General features: G+C 42.5%; 1 protein-coding gene across 2 annotated transcripts in view; it reads right to left on the bottom strand.

Moving 5' to 3' along the window:
- Nucleotides 1-15268, bottom strand: part of LOC129815394 (growth/differentiation factor 11-like) — a 42446-nt gene extending 27178 nt beyond the window's left edge. Inside the window, exon 1 of one of the 2 annotated variants that reach the window (XM_055869187.1) lies at nucleotides 14482-15268. In XM_055869187.1, the coding sequence (XP_055725162.1) occupies nucleotides 14482-14896 (415 nt within the window). In that variant the 5' untranslated portion in view covers nucleotides 14897-15268. The remainder of the gene's footprint in view (nucleotides 1-14481) is intronic. The other variant, XM_055869188.1, reaches the window with a different exon arrangement.
- Nucleotides 15269-20878: the final 5610 nt, after the last annotated feature.

Genomic DNA, 20878 nt, shown 5'->3' with positions numbered 1-20878 from the left:
CGTATACGTACGTAATTTATAGGTCTGCAGGTATGAGTTCTCGAGCGGCTAGATGCTCTTTACCATTTGGACATTCGATTTGCCACCAATGCTCCTTATAGGACACATCACTGCACTCTATACCGTAGCAAGACCCACTGGTTGATCCTCAATCCCCCCTATCTGAGGTACCTACTGCAGCCCTCATCCTCCACTGCAGCCCTCATCCTCCACATACAACACTCACATTGTATGTGGACACTGTTTAACACTCCACACTGTTAAAGGTCCCCAAAGTACACACATCCCTGGGTCACTCCTCTTTTCAGTTTGCTGCAGCTAGCGACTGGAACTAGCTGCAAAAAAACACTTTAAATGTTTTGTGCTGCTACCATGTTGTGCTGCTGCTATGTTGTCATGTGATGATGCCATGCTATGTTGTTGTCTTAGGTCTCTCTTTATGTAGTGTTGTGGTGTCTCTCTTGTCGTGATGTGTGTTATGTCCTATATTAATTTTTAATCCCAGGCCCAGTCCCCGCAGAAGGCCTTTTACCTTTTGGTAGGCCGTCATTGTCAATAAGAATTTGTTCTTAACTGACTTGCCTAGTTAAATAAAAGGTTCATCCTTTTTTTGTCTATGTTGTCAATATCTTTCATACTTTAAGATGAAAAAAAAAGTATTGCCTTTGAAATAACTGCTTAAAAAAACATTTGAGAGACTACAGAATATAGTAAATGTTACAGCTAACTAAGAGGACTGGTCAAATGAAGTCTCTAAATCCAATGAGTGGATTTGCCAGACGTCATAATGAAGATATCAGATATCATGGTGGAGCACGGGAGATATTATCGCATTGCTTTATACCTATCCAATCCTTTCAGTTCTACACGGTGCCTAGGGGGAAGTGGCTTGGGCCGTTTTTAACATTTTGCAACTGACTTATATCACTGAATCCACTCTTCAAATCCAAGAGCTGCCATTGGTTTACATCAGTAAATGTCTGATGCAGCATGGAGATCTTGCCTAATGTGGGGTTCACAGGTCAAAACCGATCTCTGCACAGCTGCCACCAAAATCACAGGCAGGAGGAGTGAGGGGGAGGCAGAAGAGGCAGGAAAACAGCTAAGCAGCACTAACCATAAAATGGTTACTAGATCCCCTGAGCAAACTCATGATGGAGCCATCAGTTCGAAATAATTAGCCGTTTTGGAGCCACTACTAGTCTAGATTAACTAACATTTGTGGAGATTTTAATGGGCTCTGTAGAGCTGAGCTGTATGATAAAGTAATTTGGGGACATTACATACTCTCTGTAACACCCAAATGACAAGTTATGGTTACTGTTGCAGTCTCAGAAGCAACAAAAAAAACATTTGAAAGAAAAGAGAGAAGCTTTTAAACCATTGGATATCCATTGACTATTTATATCTTAGTCCTTAGCCTTCATTCAGAGTATTTCACTGATGTAGGCTACCACTTATGTGACTGGCTGTGGCTGTGTACAACATATGTCATTCGCATTCTGACTCATTTGCATAGACTGCCCATCAAGAATAATGACATGCACCCAACGCCTATTTCAATGTAAAGCATTCTGTCTATCATGAATTAGGTGAAAATGTATGCCGTCAAGATTTATTAGCAGATAATCTTGTTTTTAACAAAACCATACCAGATAACGTGTTTTTTATTTGATCTTTATTTAACTAGGCAAGTCAATTAAGAACAAATTCCTATTTTCAATGGTGGCCTAGGAACAGTGGGTTAACTGCCTTCTTCAGGGGCAGAACAACAGATTTGTACCATGTCAGCTCGGGGTATTGGATCTTGCAATCTTTCGGTTACTTGTCCAGCGCTCTAACCACTAGGGTACCTGCCGCCCATAAATGGAAGCACGTTGTTTTTAAAGGAGGCATGCATATTTAAAAAATGCATTTATTCTGTTGACATATTTATTTCAATGCATTGAAGGGCCCCTTCCTAAATCCAGTTCTTACATTTAAATGGAGCCAAATATTATCAACGAGGTACTGTACATTCAACATTGACAGCAACTTTCCACCGAATTCACCAGTTGGCTGCCGATAGTTTGGTTTTGAAGCAGACAGTGTTAATGATCTAGACTGAGCTGAATGGAGGCTTGTATTCCCGCTTATTGTTCTCTGCTGAGAAGTGTGTTGCTGCCTCATTTTAAACAGAAAGCGCAGGGACCTGCCAATCATTGTTAAATCTGAGGTTGCTCAGGCAACCTGCAAAGGCTTCCTGGGTCAAAAGGTCATTTTGGCACCTCGGCCTAGTTAAGAAATGGGATCAGGGGTCAAAACCGTCAGCCTTTTACATCCCAGGGTGCTGGGGAGGGGCAGTCCTAATAGCCAAATTGAGTTTGAAGGTCAAGGTCGACCCTATGGCGATGGTAATATATGTTTTTCTTCACAACAGTCCTTTCACCTATTCACACCCATTTGATATTTCAAAGATATACAACTCAACTTACTCAGCCGCAATTTGTTTTTGTTGAGTTTGGGGCGGGGTTTTAGCAGCCAATGGTGATTTGTTTACCAGAGTGTTGTAATTGATTTAGCCGGCATGCATAGAGGGATATGAATTCAATGAGGTAAAGATAAAACCATATCCATTAGAAGAGTCCAGAGGAACATTGAATAAGTGCCAAGGTCCTTCAGCCAGTATTATGAGGGCCAGTCATTAGTGAGTGTAAATTAAACAGTGTCTCACGCTGGACAAACAATATGTCAATGTTCCTTTTTGTAGGTTGCTGGGGTCGCAGCAATTAACGTGTTGTTGTGTTTGCTCATCAGCACCAAACCGGGAATTAATGATTCTGCAATTTTCTCCGGGTTTACTTGAGATTACTATTTGTTGTTGTTTTTCTGCTGCATAGTGAATGGTGAAACTATGACAATGCCTTTCCGCACTTTCTTTTATTCACATGAACATCTAACCAACAGCTGAATTGAAAGACTCACTTGAAGCAACCGGTTTGAGTTGCTTTGGCAAATCACTTTCTCCTATATGTTGCCTGCAATAAGATAAGACCTACAGTTTCCTACGTAATCTGAGATGCAGGTTTCTGCTGGTCATGCTAAATTTAGTGCCATATAACAGGAAGTTATTAAACACACATGCACAACATATGAGCTACATCATGCTAAACAATGAGAGCATCGATGGGTAATATCAATTTGTGCCTTCATAGAGCGTGAATGGGAATAAAATGGAGGGGAACTCAGTGAAACGTGCATACCTGCAGCCTAATTATGCCATATATCTTGGCAGAACTATCCACCCATATTAAATGAGGGAGGCTTGTAAAGATCACTCAAAACCAAGGGGATTTTAAGCTCTGACCTGAAATAGCTCAATCCCCGTTGCCAGGAAATATTACTGATGAAAAGAGTTGAGTATTTTCCTGCCCGTGGGGTGTAGTAACATTTATGTGTCTTCATTTCCTGTACCCATTTCTTTATAACAGAAGACCCCTCCCCAATCCCTTTACCCCTTTATCCAAACCTGGGGGCACAAGCGCAGGTTTCGCATACAGCACCACCTACTGGTGCAATGACAACCCCTCTCTCATCAGAGTCCTAACTACCTCCTCTCAGGAACACAATTCAATTGTTGATTGAGATATCAACCTTCACCTACTTCTTGTTACAAAGACAACCAAGAAGGACGCATACATGTGAGCAGTGTTTTTCCTATAAGACATGTGCCTGTTTTGTTCTTCTCTCCTGTTTCCACTACTGCAGTGTGGAGTGCTGCTCTGCTTCATTACTGTAGCAGCTTATTTCCCTACGGTGTGATGGGAGCATATGTAGCACATGAGTTTTAACGGCCAAGGCACAGCAGGTCTGCAGGTGGGACTACTGAACATCTGGCCCACTCCCTGGGTACATGTTTTCCAACGCTAGCTCGAGGCGCTCTATGTGTTCATGTAAGGGAACACTTATTAAGTGTAAGGGTTTATTCACCATTGTCATCTGTTCATTCAAATACCATTTCAAAGCATGCCATGTTTTAATGGTTGGCAGTAATACTACCAGGTGGTGCTGCGTGAACATGGCAAGAGAAGAATGAACGTGATGACCACACACAGTATATATGTTTTACACAGAGAGAGAAGAGTGTAGGCTATATTATTCACACCATATGCTGTGATGCAAAACACAACAACACATGAGAATATTTCACCATGAGCTGACCTCAGAGAGTGTCCCCGAACCAGACACAAAAAAAACTAGGCTGACATTAGATTGAAAGATGGAAAACAGACAATCCCATTGCTTTGTTATGCACAGTTCACAATGGAGCCTTCTGCTTGGTCTGATAGGAGGCACATTGAGAATGTAGATTAAGTTGATGGAATATTTGATGGAGACACCACATCCAACCTGTCCAGTCCTATTTGTATGAAGGCACTCTGGGCTGTGTGAAAGTGTGTCCGTGTCCACACGTGCAGTAAAAAAGGAACAGCATGCCAATCAGGTTCAATAGATAGACTGCCAAAAAAATTGTGAAAAAATAAAGAAAAACGGTCATCCATTGTGAATGTCCGAAACGATAGAGCATAATGGCATAAACCAAGATGGGGATTGCATTTGCATATATATATCTGTATTTTCTTTTCTTAATGGGAAATGCAAATGTGCCATTTTGTGGCGAGTGTGCGTTTGGGAGCCCTGGCGTTAGATAAATGTGACTCTAGGGTATCCCTGCGCACCTCGGCAAATTAATCATTGTGACACGTTCACGACCCTTCTAATAAGACAGAGGCCACAGTGCACCCCCTCAACCATCCCAGCCTCACTCCCTCTTTGTCTCTCAGCCTGTCCCAAAGGGGGAGGAGAGTGGGGGGGTGAAGTTGGACCCCTCATTCAGACCCCCTCCCCTGGGACAACGGCAGGCACAAGACTCCTATTAGGACTGAGCACAGGAGCCCCCCAGGAGCAACAAAAGACACCTCCTAATACTCCCTGTTCCAACCCAGTGAGGGCACACACACACACACACATACACACTCTCTCCCCAAGATAGCGATAGGAGTCTTACAATAATAATATAACCCTTACACAGAAAAGAACTGAACCACAGAAATGCATGCAGAACTGCAGGAGGGAGAAAGAGAGAAAGCAGTGAGCTGAAATAAGCCGGACAGCTGGACAGCAGGAAACGACCAGGGGTTTGTGTGCGTGCGTGCGTGCGCATGTGTGTTCTGATAGATTCTGACTGAGAAGGGGTATTATGATCAATTCTGCAAAGCAACTGATTCTGCAAAGAAAAATATTTTGGGTTTTACCTGCCAAATACTTTAACACCACAATGTCCATTCATTTCAGCTACATTCTGTCTCCTGACAGAAGCGTGGTGTCCTGAATGACATCTTTTTAATCTCTACTACATTATACCCTGCATTATGTCCTCATGGCATCCTCTATGGAGTTACTAAGATTAGCTGTTGAATGTAACCCATAAACTCCTGCTTGGGAGATTCTCACCTAAGTGAATCACACCAGTAGTGTCACTAATGAAATTAATGCTTTTGAGCCCACAGGCAATCTGCGTCATATACAGCGTCATACTTAGAATTAGAAGGTATTCTGCACCAAAATCCATTACATTTTATTCATTTAGCAGACGCTCTTATCCAGAGTGACTTACATGAGCAATTAGGGTTAAGTGCCTTGCTCAAGGGCACATCGACAGATTTTTCACCTAGTCAGCTCTGGGAGTTGAACCAGCAGACTTTTCATAACTGACCCAATGCTCTTAACCGCTAGACTACCTGCCATCCTACTGCATGAGATGATATATCAGTTACAGTTCCTTAGTGAGTGCATGAGGTGAGCTAAGTCAGTGTACAACACAAACAGAGAAGGACTGATGACATAGACAAAGCTTTGCTTTAGTGTGTGTCCTTTTATCCTTTTGCTCTCTCCCCATATCCCTCTATCACTCCCTCTGCCCGTCCGTCTCTCCTGCACCCAAATGGGCTGAGGGGTTGCAGAGGCCAGAGGGACCCACAAAAGGCAAGATGTTTTGATGCACTCCCTCCTTGCCCCCTGTCTTTGGGTGATGTGAGTTTGGCCTCTCTGTTTGCCTCACTGAGCTATTGAGGCCTCCCTGAAGCACACTCAAAGCCCAAAGCCTCGGCCAAGGATTTTCACTGTGGACAAAGTCAGCGTGACCAGGCCTTGTCAGCCAGAGTGACGTTCCCCCCCTCCTTTGAATCCCTTTTCTGTCCATACTATTCACTCGACAATGTCCATACAATGTGGGAGTATCTGTTATCCCATTCCAAATCTGTCACAGCTCTGTTTTGTCTCCACCAGCACTGTACATTAATAGAATCAAACTTGGCTCCAGGCCTAAAGAACATTTTGACGTTTGGACAATGTGCTGCTTCCATATAATGAACTTCCTGAGTTGATCTCGGCATACTGAAACTGATGTGCAGGCAGCCATAGGCGATGGATGAATACAGTACCTCAGTGCCACTTAGAAGGGCTCTAATTAACATTTAATTTAGATATTCATCAGCTGTGGCGCCAGCGATCCACTCAATGCGCACCGTTCAAACCTCAAATCCTGGTGGGATCCGTCATTGTGTCCACGCTGTATTTCGTCTGATCAGAGATGCCTTCATTTAGGATTAATGCGCTCCTCCATAAACGTCTCCGCAGCACAGCCCGACTCGCCAGTCAGTCATTTCCCCTCAATGCTCTCCATTTTATATTTTCTCTCCTCCTCTCCTTTCTTCCCTTGTGTCCCTCCTGTACACAGTGCTTAATTACTGGTGGGAAGTAATTATTTCCTTTATTAGTGAGACATAACATCTGTTTCAGGTCTTTTTAAGTGTACCTATAAAAGCCCCTCCGTGATTTTGTCCCTTAAGAATAGGACGAGGCTGCTTGTTGCTCCCTGTGGACCCCCTCCCCAACACTCCTCCATGAATCCCTCCATCACTGCATGCCCACGCACTATGGGGCACATACAGCGCAGCAAGCTGGATGCTAGCTCCCTGAATCCCTTTTAACAGGCACTCAGCAGCATTCCAGCTCACTACACACACACAGCAGGAGGAATTTATGCATTTATTGGTCCATAATTGTGACAATGATCCAGGATCTCATAAAAATGTCCCTTTTTATACTGCTATGCACATCAAACTCTTAATGTATAGTTGATATTGGTGCAATGTACTGTAACATGTTATCTGCTGAGGTAAGGAAGGTGTATTATAAATGTGATTCCTGAATGTATAGTGTGTGTGTGTGTGTGTGTGTGTGTGCGCGCACAGGACCCATGTTTTAAGTTAAGTCTCCCAGGAAAAGGGTGGGCACTAGTTGGTGTGGTGGGGACATGGGAGCGTGGGAATACGGAATGAAAGGTGGAGGGAGTGAGATTCCTGAAAGTGCTGGTGAAATTTCGCCCCTCGTATTAAGACTTTGGCCCTTTGAAATTTTATTAGCCATATAATTGACAGCGTGTTGTGCTATTTCAACAGGCCTAGAAAGTTTTATTTTCTTCTTAAACAAACCAGTAATGACCAGGCGTCCCAACAAGTCATCACAAGTTTATCTTTCCCTTCTGTGGCTCCGTCAGTGGTATGTCTTTCCCTTCTGTGGCTCCCTCAGTGGACGGGAACAGGTGTCAACATCAAATATAGCCTTCCATGGAATGGATAAAAACCTCACATACTCATCGACTTCCCGCAAACACTGGCCAGTAGGCTGAAGACAGTCCAGCTTCTGCTGGCCTGTTCTTTTAGCACTCTCCCTCTTAATGTTTATGGTTCCTGCACCTTCAGGAAATGACCCTTTTATAGGGTCAACACTATAAAAGACTTGTTTTTTTTTTGGTGGGAGTGGTTGGTGTGTGTGTGTGCATGGGGGTGGGGGTAATGCTGTGTAAGCTACTACCAGTTTCCTTTGCTGCCAAAGAAAGAGGCCCGATGAGGTTAATTGGCTCCTCGTCCAATATATCACATAGCTGTGAACTCTGACCCTTTTTGTCAAAAGGGAGACAGTTGTCCAGTGTGTGTGTGTGTGTGTGTGTTGCATACGTTTACCTGCATGTGCCCACACGTGTGTAGACCAGATTACCTATTTTCTTATGTTTCTCCATTGTTAATACTCACTGAATAAAAGTATAACACACAACAATTTCAAAGATTTTACTGAGTTACAGTTCATATCAATTTATTTTATTTAACTAGGCAAGTCAGTTAAGAACAAATTCTTAGTTACTATAACAGCCTACCCCGGACAATGCTGGGCCAAATGTGCACCGCCCTATGGGACTCCCAATCACAGCCTGATGTGATGCAACCTGGATTTGAACCAGGGACTGCAGTGACGCCTATTGCACTGAGATACAGTGTTTTAGACTGCTGCGCTACTCGGGAGCCCATATAAAGAAATCAGTCAATTGAAATAAATTCATTAGACCCTAATCTATGGATTTCACATGACTGGGAATACAGATATGCATCTGCTGGTCACAGATACCTTTAAAAAAAGGTAGGGGCTTGGATCAGAAAACCAGTCAGTATCTGGTGTGACCACCGCCTCATGCAGCGTGACACCTCTCCTTCACATAGAGTTGATCAGGATGTTGATTGTGGCCTGTGGAATGTTGTCCCACTCCTCCTCAATGGCTGTGTGAAGTTGCTGGATATTGGTGGGAACTGGAACACGCTATCATACATGTCGATCCAGAGCATCCCAAACATGTTCCATTATCATGCTGAAACATGAGGAGAAGAAGGTGGATGAATGGCAAGACAATGGGCCTCAGGAGCTCGTCACGGTATCTCTGCGCATTCAAATTGCCACCCATAAAATGCAATTGTGTTAGTTGTCCGTAGCTTATGCCTGCGCATACCTTAACCCCACCATCACCATGGGGCACTCTGTTCACAATATTGACATCAGCAAACGGCTTGCACATACGATGCCATACAAGCTGTACAGTTGAAACCAGGATTCCACCGTGAAGAGCACACATCTCCAGCATGCCAGTGGCCATCGAAGGTGAGCATTTGCCCACTGAAGTAGGTTAAGACGCCGAACTGGTCAAGACCCAAGTGAGGACGACGAGCACGCAGATGACCTTCCCTGAGACTGTTTATGCAGAAATTCTTCGGTTGTGCAAACCAACAGTTTCAGCAGCTGTCGGGTGGCTGGTCTCAGATGATCCTGCAGGTGAAGAAGCCGAATGTGGAGGTCCTGGGCTGGCGTGTATACACGTGGTCTGCGGTTGTGAGGCTGGTTCGACGTACTGCCAAATTCTCTAAAATGACATTGGAGGTGGCTTATGAAAGAACAATTAGCATGAAATTCTCTGGCAACAGCTCTGGTGGACATTCCTGCAGTCAGCATGCCAATTGCACGCTCCCTCAACTTGAGACATCTGTGGCGATGTGTTGTGTGACAAAATTGCACATTTTAGAGTGGCCTTTTATTGTCCACAGCACAAGGTGCACCTCTGTAATGATCATGCTGTTTAATCAGCTTCTTGATATGCCACACCTGTCAGGTGGATGTATTATCTTGGCAAATGAGAAATGCTCACTAACAGGGATGTAAACAAATTTGTGCAATCTTTTGTTTCAGCTCATGAAACCAACACTTTACATGTTGCGTTTATATTTTTGTTCAGTGTACAAAAATAGAAAGAACTTAACATTACTAATACGGCAACTGAAAATGCAAGTGTCAAATGAGAGAGTTAGAGAGATAGCGAGAGAAGTTCTGCACTCTGCTGGATCCCCTGTCAATAAGCTCTGATGAAACTTGTGTCATGGCACTGAGGATGACTGATAGAGCAATAACTCCATTCAAATAACTCCATTCAAATGTTTGATGCACAGATGCTAATGAAAAGAATGAAGACGATTGTTCGTCATATCCACACATACTCTCTACACGCGCACACACACGCTCTTTCCATAACAGACTGACCAGGTGAATACAGGTGAAAGCTATGATCCCTTATTGATGTCACCTGTTAAATCCACTTCAGTCAGTGTAGATGAATGGGAGGAGGCAGGTTAAATTAGGATTTTTAAGCCATGAGAAATGGGTTGTGTACACCAAGTGTACAAAACATTAGGAACACCTTCCTAATATTGAGTTGCACCTCCTTTTGCCCTCAGAAGAGCCTCAATTCGTCGGGGCATGGACTCTACAAGGTGTCGAAAGCGTTCCACAGGGATGCTGCCCAATGTTGACTTCAATGCTTCCCACAATTGGCTGAATGTCCTTTGGGTGGTGGACCATTCTTGATACACACAGGAAAGTGTTGAGCGTGAAAAACCCAGAAGCATTGCAGTTCTTGACACCTGAGTCTGGCACCTACTACCATACCCCGTTCAAAGGCACTTAATAAATAAACTTTGATTTGATTGTTCTCAAGTCAACGGAGAGAACCTGTTTAAAACTCAAACTGTTTGCTCTGTGGTTGTGAACCCTGCTTAAGAGTAGCGCTAGAATCGCAACTTAAACAGATGTTAGACTTAAGTGTTCAAATTGCAATAAGATGGGCCAATTACTGAAACAATTCAGAGACGGGGACTGACAAATTATCAACAAACGTTTTCCAAATGTACACAGTTGTAGAGAGACAGAGAGAGATCTGGTCTCGATGCTATGGACAGGTAACAAATGAGGGCCTATTGGGGTCCAACCTTACCCCTCCTTGGCCCAGGCAGACCATGCACCAACACACACACACAGCCTGTTTTTACAGGACTCAGCTCAAGTACAAAATCAGACAGCTTTCTGTGTATCAAACCAACAAACATATACAGTTTCAAATCCTTTGCACTGTGATTCGCAATGTTGTGATACAAATGAACCACATAGGACCAATGCAGTTTCTATGTGTGCAGCTTCGCTCCACGTACATGGGTAGTACACTGCATCGATATTCTTTTCAACACACGGTATGGGGAGGGAATGCTACAGTACGTTACAGTGCCGCACTGGGATATAAATAGCTTTTCCATGAAATTTCATAGTGTAATTAGCGACCAGAAAGCATGGACCCTCTCAACCCCCACTGCGGCACCCACGTACCTTGAGCGAATACTAAGAAGCAACTCTGGCACCGGTCCAGTTCAGCATGTACTGTGTGAACCTGCACGGCCCATTAAAGGCAGTGTGCACGCCCATGTGAGGGTGATTGGGTTCGAGGTGCGCAGAGAATAGCGTTTGAAGTCCTCCCTGGCTTTATCTGAGACGGAAAAGGGGCTTTTCATCTTGTGGGATTGCTGAAGCGCCACAGGCAAGAGAGATACAGTCCTTCTCCTCTCAATGTGAACACCAGAGGAGAGTGATGATGGAGGGAGTTCAGAGGGAGAGGTAAAGAGATGAGGAATAAATAGAGAAGAGAGCCAAGTGAGAAATGAGAAAGGATAAAATGTAGAGTGGGAGGAAGAGGAGAAAACAGAGGAGAAAAAAAGAGAGGGAAAGATGCTAATGTAGCCCCATGGTATCCTGCTAACTGTGCAGAGCAGAGTAGCACAGTACATGTTTCTTGCACCAGTGTCAGAGAGTGCACTCCCATTCATTCAAAACAAAGCAGCAGCTCCCACGCCTGACATTTTAATAGAGATATCTTATGGACCTATCAACAACCACGGCACACAGCTGTCTAATAAACAAGCCATTGAGAAACAGAAACATGGGGTTTCCATCCATCCCGCTCAAAGCCCATTCCCCAGCAAAACAAAAGCCTCTGCTAAATGCCCAGTCCCATCATATCATATGTCTCCTCTAACGGAAAGGAGCAGCTGTGTCATGTCATGTCCGGCCCGAGGAAGAGTGCAGAGACAGGTTCAACACGTCCATACACAAAAAGAGAACAACCCTGGATAGAACATACTGGAAGGGAGGTACCACAGCTTTCTAACCCTCAAACACAAGATACAATGTTACGCAGGTTCGGTCATGAGAAGTGTGGGGAAAAACCTTGCCGGTTTGTCTCACTAACAACATACATACAGAGTGATGGGGAAAACAGCTATGTAGTCAACTGGTTGAGACAGCTGGACATACTAATCCCGGAGGAGAGCCTACATTGACCATTCCACGTCACATTGTTGACCTCAAAAACCTGAGCCATGACAATCACATAAAATAATCACATAAGTCATATCATTATATTGATAAATGCTTCTATCCTACAACTTTATGATGCTCTGCATGAGGCTCAGTTTATGTAAATGGTAATGCATAGAATTTGATAAAGGCTTCAAAATGTGCTACCTTTCTACAATTGTGCATGTTTCCTCCACATCTCCATTCTCGAACATAGACTATAGGCACTATTTATTTTAAAAAACATTGCCGTTGATCATAGGAATCATTTTCCACAATGGTGAGCTGCCTGCCAGCATGCAACAGCCGTCAAGATCTCATGCCTGGCAAGAACATCATGCATCCCTCAGAGGACCAAACCAAAGGCTGAACTTGCTTAGAGGGTTGTCAATAGCAACTGACACTGAGATATTCATTACCATGGGCCACAGTTGTTTTGGTAGCAGATATTCAAGAATAGGTCATTCATCACAAAGTAGGCATATGTGCATAACGAGGATCGTTCATGAACGATCAGCTACCATCACAAGGAGTTTTGATGAGTAAAATTGGCGATTAATTGGAGGGGACAGTCTATTAACCCTAACGGATAAGGGCGATTAAAAGTAACTGCTTGACGTTTAAACCGCTGCTTATTTGAAGAACGAACATTGACAATAATAGCCAACTGAAAAATCATCTCACATGCGTTTGGCGCTCACCAAGCAGCAGTTAAACTGGTGAAGTTCATTATGCCGCGAAAAGAAAGGGCACGACGTGGGCTGTATGACAATTGACGGAGAGGTTAGTTAAGGCAACACAAACATATCTTTGGCTGCGTCTATACAGGCAGCCCAATTCTGATATTTTTTCCACTAATTGGTATTTTGACCAATCACATTAGATCGTTTCACATCAGCTCTTGTTCAGAGCTGATCTGATTGGTAAAAAGACCAATTACTGAAAAAAATAGCAGAATTGGGCTGCCTGTGTAAACGCATCCTTTGTTCCCTCTTGGAAAAAAACGGATTATTTGCACGGCTTTTCGTCCGCCTTGTGCGGAATACATTACGTGTGTAAATGTTGTTGAACCCCAGCAATTCGCAGCGAAAAGGTCACACACTCCCCTCGACCCCAACTGTTTCTCTGGCTTTGTGTTCTCACAGGGAAAAAACGAGCTGTGCCTATAAACCTCGCATTTAAAAAGGCAAGTGCGGTCTAGGGGGATAGCTGCATGCGGGAAACAATGGCAGCTTTTTTGGACACACTTTTTCTCACTGCGATGAACAGCAGGGAATCCGATAGAGCCCTCATATAAAGGACCGATAGAGAACAGCTGCTGTGGCTCTATAATTTTAGGGAATGTTGTTAGGATTTGTTCAGTAGGCTATAGGCCTACCTTCCTGTCCACATTGAACGTGATATGTTATACTTATTTGATAGGGCATATTAGGCCTTAACGGTCCCTCTGCTATGTAAACCATATAGGCCTATTAGGATTGCCTATACTTTGGCCAGACAAATGCAGGATATGTAAAATAAAGGATCATGTGCATAGGCTCGGTGCAATGCATCTGCCTACCAAATGTTACATTATCATTATTGATTTATGCACTCCAAACGGTTAATGAAAGTCAAATCACAAAACATGACTGAAATTTCAAATAGAAGTCACCGAATTGTCAGAAAACCTAAACGACGATTTTAAAATAGTTATTGATATGAACATGATACAGAGTTACTTAAAAGTATACCACAAGAAGTATGGCCCTGAAATAATACGAAAGTAAGAACATATGCTATCATTTGGGGTAGGCTATACTTCCTCGGTCTATGTTCATAGGCACACAGTAGGCTAAAGCCGCGGTGTACGAGCTGTCAGTGCAGGCTATCACAGCTGTAGCCTAGAAGTCCATCCTCCAACAAATCACCCTCTTGATGCACATAGGCCTAGATAGAATGAGCAAGAGTTGCATTCATGCATCATATGAATAATAATAATAATAATGGCTTGACTTACTCAAAGTGAATTACTCTGGTTCTGTCATATAGTGACGAGGCTCTTTATTGACTTGAGTGATATATCAAATTCACACTTAATCCATTGGGATATTTTGACAGCCGTAACAAACAGCTGACAGTGCATCATTTGTCCTATTTAAACGGTTCTGTGGGTGGATTGTCACATTTTACTTGAGTAAAAAGATGGTCATAAAATCATGAGCAGTATGTTCAGAAGTCCAAAGTGCCGATGTTGTTACCAGGATATATCCTCTGTCCAAGCATGTCAATAATAATAACAATCACCACACATTTGACAGCGACTTGCTGCTCACTCTCAGTATTGGTTTACAAACTAATTAATCATTTTCAGCAGCTATCGGGCAAAGTTGCATTACTCACGCTCCGAGGCCATAGTGATGACGGACTCTGTAGTGGCGTGATATTCGTCCTCCTCCATAAACTCATCCTGGGAGGACGCGTCTCCCTGGAAGTCGTGATGGTCCAGAAGCTGCTGGAGCGGGGGCGCCTTTGGGAGCAGCTGGTTCACCACCTCCCGACTAATGTTAGGAGCCTGCTTGAGCCGCAGCTTGCTCAGGATCTGAGATTTGATGGTCTCCAGCCTCAGGACTTTACTTTGCTCTCTCCAAACGCATGCTGAACATTCGTGAGCGCCTGCCTCCTCATCAAGGAGCGACAGCCCGGCGTCCGTGGGCATCTCGCTCGTTGGTGGCAGAAAAAGGTTAGGTTCGTCACTCCCAGACAGTCCCAGACAAACATAAACCATCAAACACAGAAAAAAGTTATACCTCGGCATGATGATGACTGGTGAGGCTATAGAACTTTCTGACGCGATATCCCCTCCTCTGAAATGTTGATTGTCTTAAGCTGTGTTTCCTTACCTTGCAAAGGTACCAATGATATGCAACTACTCAAATAGTCGCCTCTTAAAACGGTTGTATTGTAGAACAGCAGTAAACGTAGGAAGGTGCGTCCGTTCTAGTGGGTTTTCTCAGTATTTTACTTTAGCCTATCTATCGATTTTAAGCATAAGCCGTTTTTATGCTATGGTTGTTGTTTTGGTTGCCATATCTGATAACAATTAAGTCCATAGGTGTGAATGTTAAGATGTGTCATTGAAAAGTGTGCAAGTACGTCCTAAAAGGGCTCTTTATATATCTCTGCTCCTCCGTGTCGTAATCCATCTCCATTGGCTGAGATTGCAACAAAAGGCTTTTAGGTCTGTCACCAAGTCAAGAGAGAGAGGGAGCAAGAGGGAGGGAACAAGGGAGAATGCAGAATGGACTGGAGGGTAGTTTGTCCAGTTTGCATTTTATTACTGTATTCAGACAATGTTTCGAACCTGCAAGAGGCCATTTCAAGTCATTACATATCATTAGTGATTTGGAGCTTACATTTATTTTTATTTTGATGGTGTTGTTGATAAGCAGTGAATGGACATTTCCACAATTAATTATCCTCCTCTTTCTCTTCTCTCACTTCTAATATGCCCCTATTTTATATCATGCGTAAAAGGAGTCAGATGTATGCATAAAATGATCAATGGAATCTGTCCTGCACCCATAGAATTGTGAAACTTTCAAAATTGACTGATGAGTGACAGGTTGTCCTAAATGACATTCGCAGGGGTGGACATTTCGGGCAAATGCCAGATGGGCTGGTCCATGTTTAACCCAGTTGTGCCTATCTAACTAGGGTATTTTGCACAAAATTATCATTATCTGGCAAAAAATGGGGTCCTCAAGAAGAAAAGAAATTCCGGTGTGGGGGCCTGGGCCAGTGTGGGCTGGTGTGTTAGAAATGCCAGGGCCAATTTCTGGTCCCAGTCCGCCCCTGGGCATTGGGGTCCCGTCTTTGGAATTTAAGATGCATTAATTTGACAATAGTGACACTCATTTTGTGTTAGAATCCCTGAAGACTTTTAACGCAAGGATTTTCACATCCAGATGTACAAATGTAGCTGCAACAACATGCAAGGCAATGCATCATTTATAATTTAGACTGTCAAACATATAGGCACTTATGATAAACAGTGGAATATTTCAACAAAAGAAAACAATGGTGCAAATGCATCCCATGACATTTTCAATTGCACCTACAAATGTGACATTATGGGAGTAATGACATTAAGGGAGTATGCCCTTAGTTCTTTTTTTTATTGAGATAACTAGAAATATCTGTGGTTTTAACAAAATGGTCAAGTAATGTGGGTCTGGCAATTAGTGATCTATCACTGACTTTTGTTGTAGCCTAAAAATTATGATTTGCTGTCAAGCCTTACCATATTTATCCAATAAGACAATCTATGATTACTTGAACCATTATGTGCATGGTCAGTGCATTAGGAACAACTGTTAGATTTAAATACAGTATCTCAATTTGAGTGACAAATGCCTGTTGTCAATGTTTTGGTCTTTCTAAAGAATATTCCAAACTAGCAATGGCGCTAATCAACCAAACCACATCAATCAATAAGTCAACCAACCAATCAATCAATCTATATACTTTATGCATCATTCTTTTTAAATTAATCCCTTTTATTATTTCTAAAGTCCTAATTTTCTCAACAAACATTAAAGTTATATTGTTACTCAATCCTGGAATACACAATTGATAATTATCACTTTAGTGAGGGCTCTATGTGAAGCCACACAATTGAACGTCTACAGTAGGCTAACTTCAATTCACTTGTAAATTAAGTTCATTACCTCTGCCTGCCATAAAGAACTCCCAGCTATTACATGCTAAATTCTCTGAATCAATGTAATGACTCTTAATTAAGTTTGTGATTATCTCTGGCTAATTCCTAATGGTAAGTATTGCACCACTTATGGTAATGACTTGTTCATCAGTTGAGTAGTCAACCATGTAGTGTAGTGCAGAACTAGCTTACTACTGGCACCTACTGGTTGAATATACAGTTGCAGTTGAAGGTTCAGTTGAACAAGGTATATTCACAACTTAGTAAGATTCCATATGCAAACGTATCCTTGGTAGAGCATATTCACCATAAGTCTTCTGTAGAATTTTGGATTTCTGACACTTTAAAGAATTCTACACAATAGGTAGAATTCTACTTGATATGTAATGGTGCCTAGTGGCACTTGTTTTAATGAATCCTAAATTAACCAACAAGTAATTGATAGATTAATACTGTAATTTTACCATGTAAATTCTTATTAAATACATGGCCATTTCAATATCATGACATAAAGTGCTATCCAATTATTTTCCTCAAAACGGTCTCTGGAATTGTCAACGTATTAATTGGTTTGCATGCGGAAGTAGTAAAGGAGTCTGTGGGCCACTGCATTTCAGACTTCCACAAAAATTGGCACAGGTGAACTACACTGAGTGTACAAAAGATAAAGAACGCCTGCTCTTTCCATGACATAGACTGGCACCTACTACCATACATTGTTCAAAGGCACTTAAATATTTTGTCTTGCCCATTTACCCTCTGAATGGCACACATACACAATCCATGTCTCAATTGTCTCGAGGCTTGAATCCACTTCAATCAGTGTAGATAAAAGGGAGGAGATATGCTTAAAAATCCTTCTTTAACCTAAAGACAATTGAGACAATTGTGCCAGGCGCACCAGTTTGTGTCAAGAACTGCAATGCTGCTGGGTTTGCTCAACAGTTTCCTGTGTTTATCAAGAATGGTCCACCACCCAGACAACTTGACACAACTGTGGGAAGCATTGGAGTCAACATGGGCCAGCATCCCTGTGGAACACTTTCGACACCTTGTAGAGTCCATTCTCTGGCAAATTGAGGCTGTTCTGAGGGCAAAGGGGGGGGGGGGGGGGGGGGGCAACTCAATATTAGGAAGGTGTTCCTAATGTTTGATAGGCTCAGTGTATATTGGTGATTGAAAGTATCCACCTGCTCATTTAATAGCCTACATGATCAAACTAGTAACTATACCAGTGCTGCTCAAGCAGATACTGCTGCTGCGCAATTCCATGGTAACCGAATGATGCAGAGACTCAGATTTCTCACTTTAAAATGTCAAACAAAAACCAATGACTGCAAAGTTAAACCATACAACTCTATGAAGAAGGACTACTTTTAACAATTTCCACAGAAAATGTTACAAAAACACATTTACTTAAAGAACAGTGCAGAGTTAAAGTTTGGTATGGGCATTTCCATCAAAAAGGATCCATGAGCACCAACATGTGAAGTTCATAGGAGTATATCAAATTTGGTGTCAAATGAAAGCGAACAGTATATTTTTGGGAAATGAAGGCATAGATACATGTTTCAACCATTTTCCATCTTAAAAAATAAGCGTAACTAAAGGCTTTGATTTCTGGATTAACAGATGGAAAGGGGTCTTAGAAAACATCTACCAGAAAAACTCTTAAAAGGTATCAGAAATGCATCAAAACACAATAATGTTGATGTAAAGACCCCTACCAACTAATCTCAACACTAATATTTCGTTTTGGAGAAATTGTTTACCTTCTGTAAGTTTAAGAAATATTGCTTTAGTTAGTGATTTTACTGATATCAAATTGATTTATGAATTATTAAGTGATCAAAGCTCGTAATTATGTTACCAAATTGGAAACGTAATTACCAAAATATCTGTAACGGAATTACTGCAAGTGAATTGGCTGCAAAGGAAAACCATAATAGTCACAAACTACAGTTGGGTCACCTGCTATGACAATCCAGAGAATGCCAGACTCAAAGTTTGATGACAAAATTTCCCCATGAAGGACCTTCGCACCACCTTCCTGTTCAAGTAAGCACAAAAATATATTGCATGCTTCTGCATAAATTATGTAATATGCCAGGGAGATATGTATACTGCAGCTAAGAAAGTAATACTAAGTGTATGCTGTGTATTAAGCTGTTAGTAGTCAATGTGCCAACCCTAATCATTTGGTCCCGTTTCCCCTCCTAATTTTGCCTACTGTTTTGCTGCCAGACAAGGCTCCGCTATGGTGTTTGGATTGCTGTTGGGACTCTGCTGTTGGGACAGCATTATGTAGGCCCTAACAGTGTGTGGGCACCGTTTGTCACCATTATAGTGCAATTAATGTATTGTTTGGTGTTGTGTAGTGGATTTGCTGGCATGCAAAATTGCCTCACCAAGATTTACATGCTTAAGTCGCCACTGATCGATGCACGTTTAGATGCAGTATTTGGCTGTTTTGGCTTCTTCTTCTTCTTCTTCTTCTTCTTCTTCTTTGGTATTATGGAGGTCCGCAAACAAATGTTATAGGTGCATGCCGCCACATACTGTATTGTGAAAAGATTGCCCTACTAACTAACACTACACCCATTAAAACGTCATCACTATTCCGCTACTTTGGCCCTGTCTGATCCTGCACCAGGCCAGCAGCCTGGGAGGACGGGACACTATCGTTCAAAACACCTTCTCTGCAGCTGTCACATCTATCCTCTGTGATTTACATTCCATTCCTGCAGTATAGTCGAGATCCATGAACAAACCGTATTCCTGTTATTCCAATCACTCTCTACTGACCTCGGCTTACTCACAGGGATCTTCTTAGAATCCCTCACCCTGGACCCATCTTCCTCTACTACTCTATTCGCTGCTCTGATTCTGGCAACCTCAACCTGCCTTTCTCTCACTGGACACCTCTGATCCTCAGCATCATGGGTACCCCTTCAGTTTACACACAGCACTTTTTCTACTGATACTACACAATCCTTTTTCCCATGTACTCCTGCACACTTCTCACATCTACGAATCTCCCTCCTAAACACTGCTGCCACATGACCATAAACTTGACACCTAAACACTGTAATAGGTTCGGGAAAAAAGCTTTCACGGGATAACTGACACATCTTAACTTGACTTTATCTGGTAAAAATTCTGCATCAAAACTCGACAGTATCTTCTCTGTTTCACCACGCTGTCCACCGGGTCTGCGTCGCACCAAACGGTGGGCGTCACAGACACCGGGAATCTTCAACTTCAGTTGACCCTCCTCAACACTTAACGCCACTCCAGTTATCACTCCTTTCAACGGGGCCCTGCTCCGGAGAGGAAAGCAAGTCACAGTTCTTGTCCCCAGTCGCATGGTGCGGAGTGGACACTTCCTCTGGATGACAGAAACACAAAAAAACAACACGATTCCACCTCGAGTCACTTTCACCTACCCAACATTTCCCAACCTCTTCTCCACCCAACCTGACACCACATATGGATCAGCCAGAAGGCAAGCATCCATTCTCTCTAAAAAATCTCACTCCCACTGGGCAAAGAACATCTTTATCACCATCAAGACAAGGCTCAAACTCTGCGTTCTTCACCACACCTGCCACCGCAGTGAATTCATCCTCTCTCGTCATGTTCAATTTCCTTATGCAGCACTCCATATTTACTCTTAATATTTCCACCTCCGACTTGCCTAGTTAAATAAAACATTTGGAAGCTATAGAAATTAATTTACTAATGTCTACATTTGTTTTTGCCATGTTTATTATATTACAGACACCTTAATGCATACTTATAAATTATATTATGTGAGCTAAACATTAAACAAATATGAAACATTTTCCTTCAAGTGTAATTTTACTGTCTCCACTACAACAACAAAAATACTTGCATACATGTAATTTTGTCCTTGAAACATTAAAATGAAATACTGTACAATTCCATTCATTTCTATGGAAGACTGCTTTTCTGAGGAGTGCCAATACAGCCGACCATTGGTTTCATAGACTCTATGTCCAAAACATACTGTGGGGAATAGCAATCCCAGGTTTATGTACGTCATTGGGAGGCAAC

The sequence above is a fragment of the Salvelinus fontinalis genome, chromosome 18 (assembly GCF_029448725.1).
Source record: "Salvelinus fontinalis isolate EN_2023a chromosome 18, ASM2944872v1, whole genome shotgun sequence".
In the NCBI taxonomy this organism is placed as follows: Eukaryota; Metazoa; Chordata; class Actinopteri; order Salmoniformes; family Salmonidae; genus Salvelinus; species Salvelinus fontinalis.
Note: the sequence above shows the minus strand (reverse complement) of the source record. Positions and strands in the feature narration are given on the sequence as shown.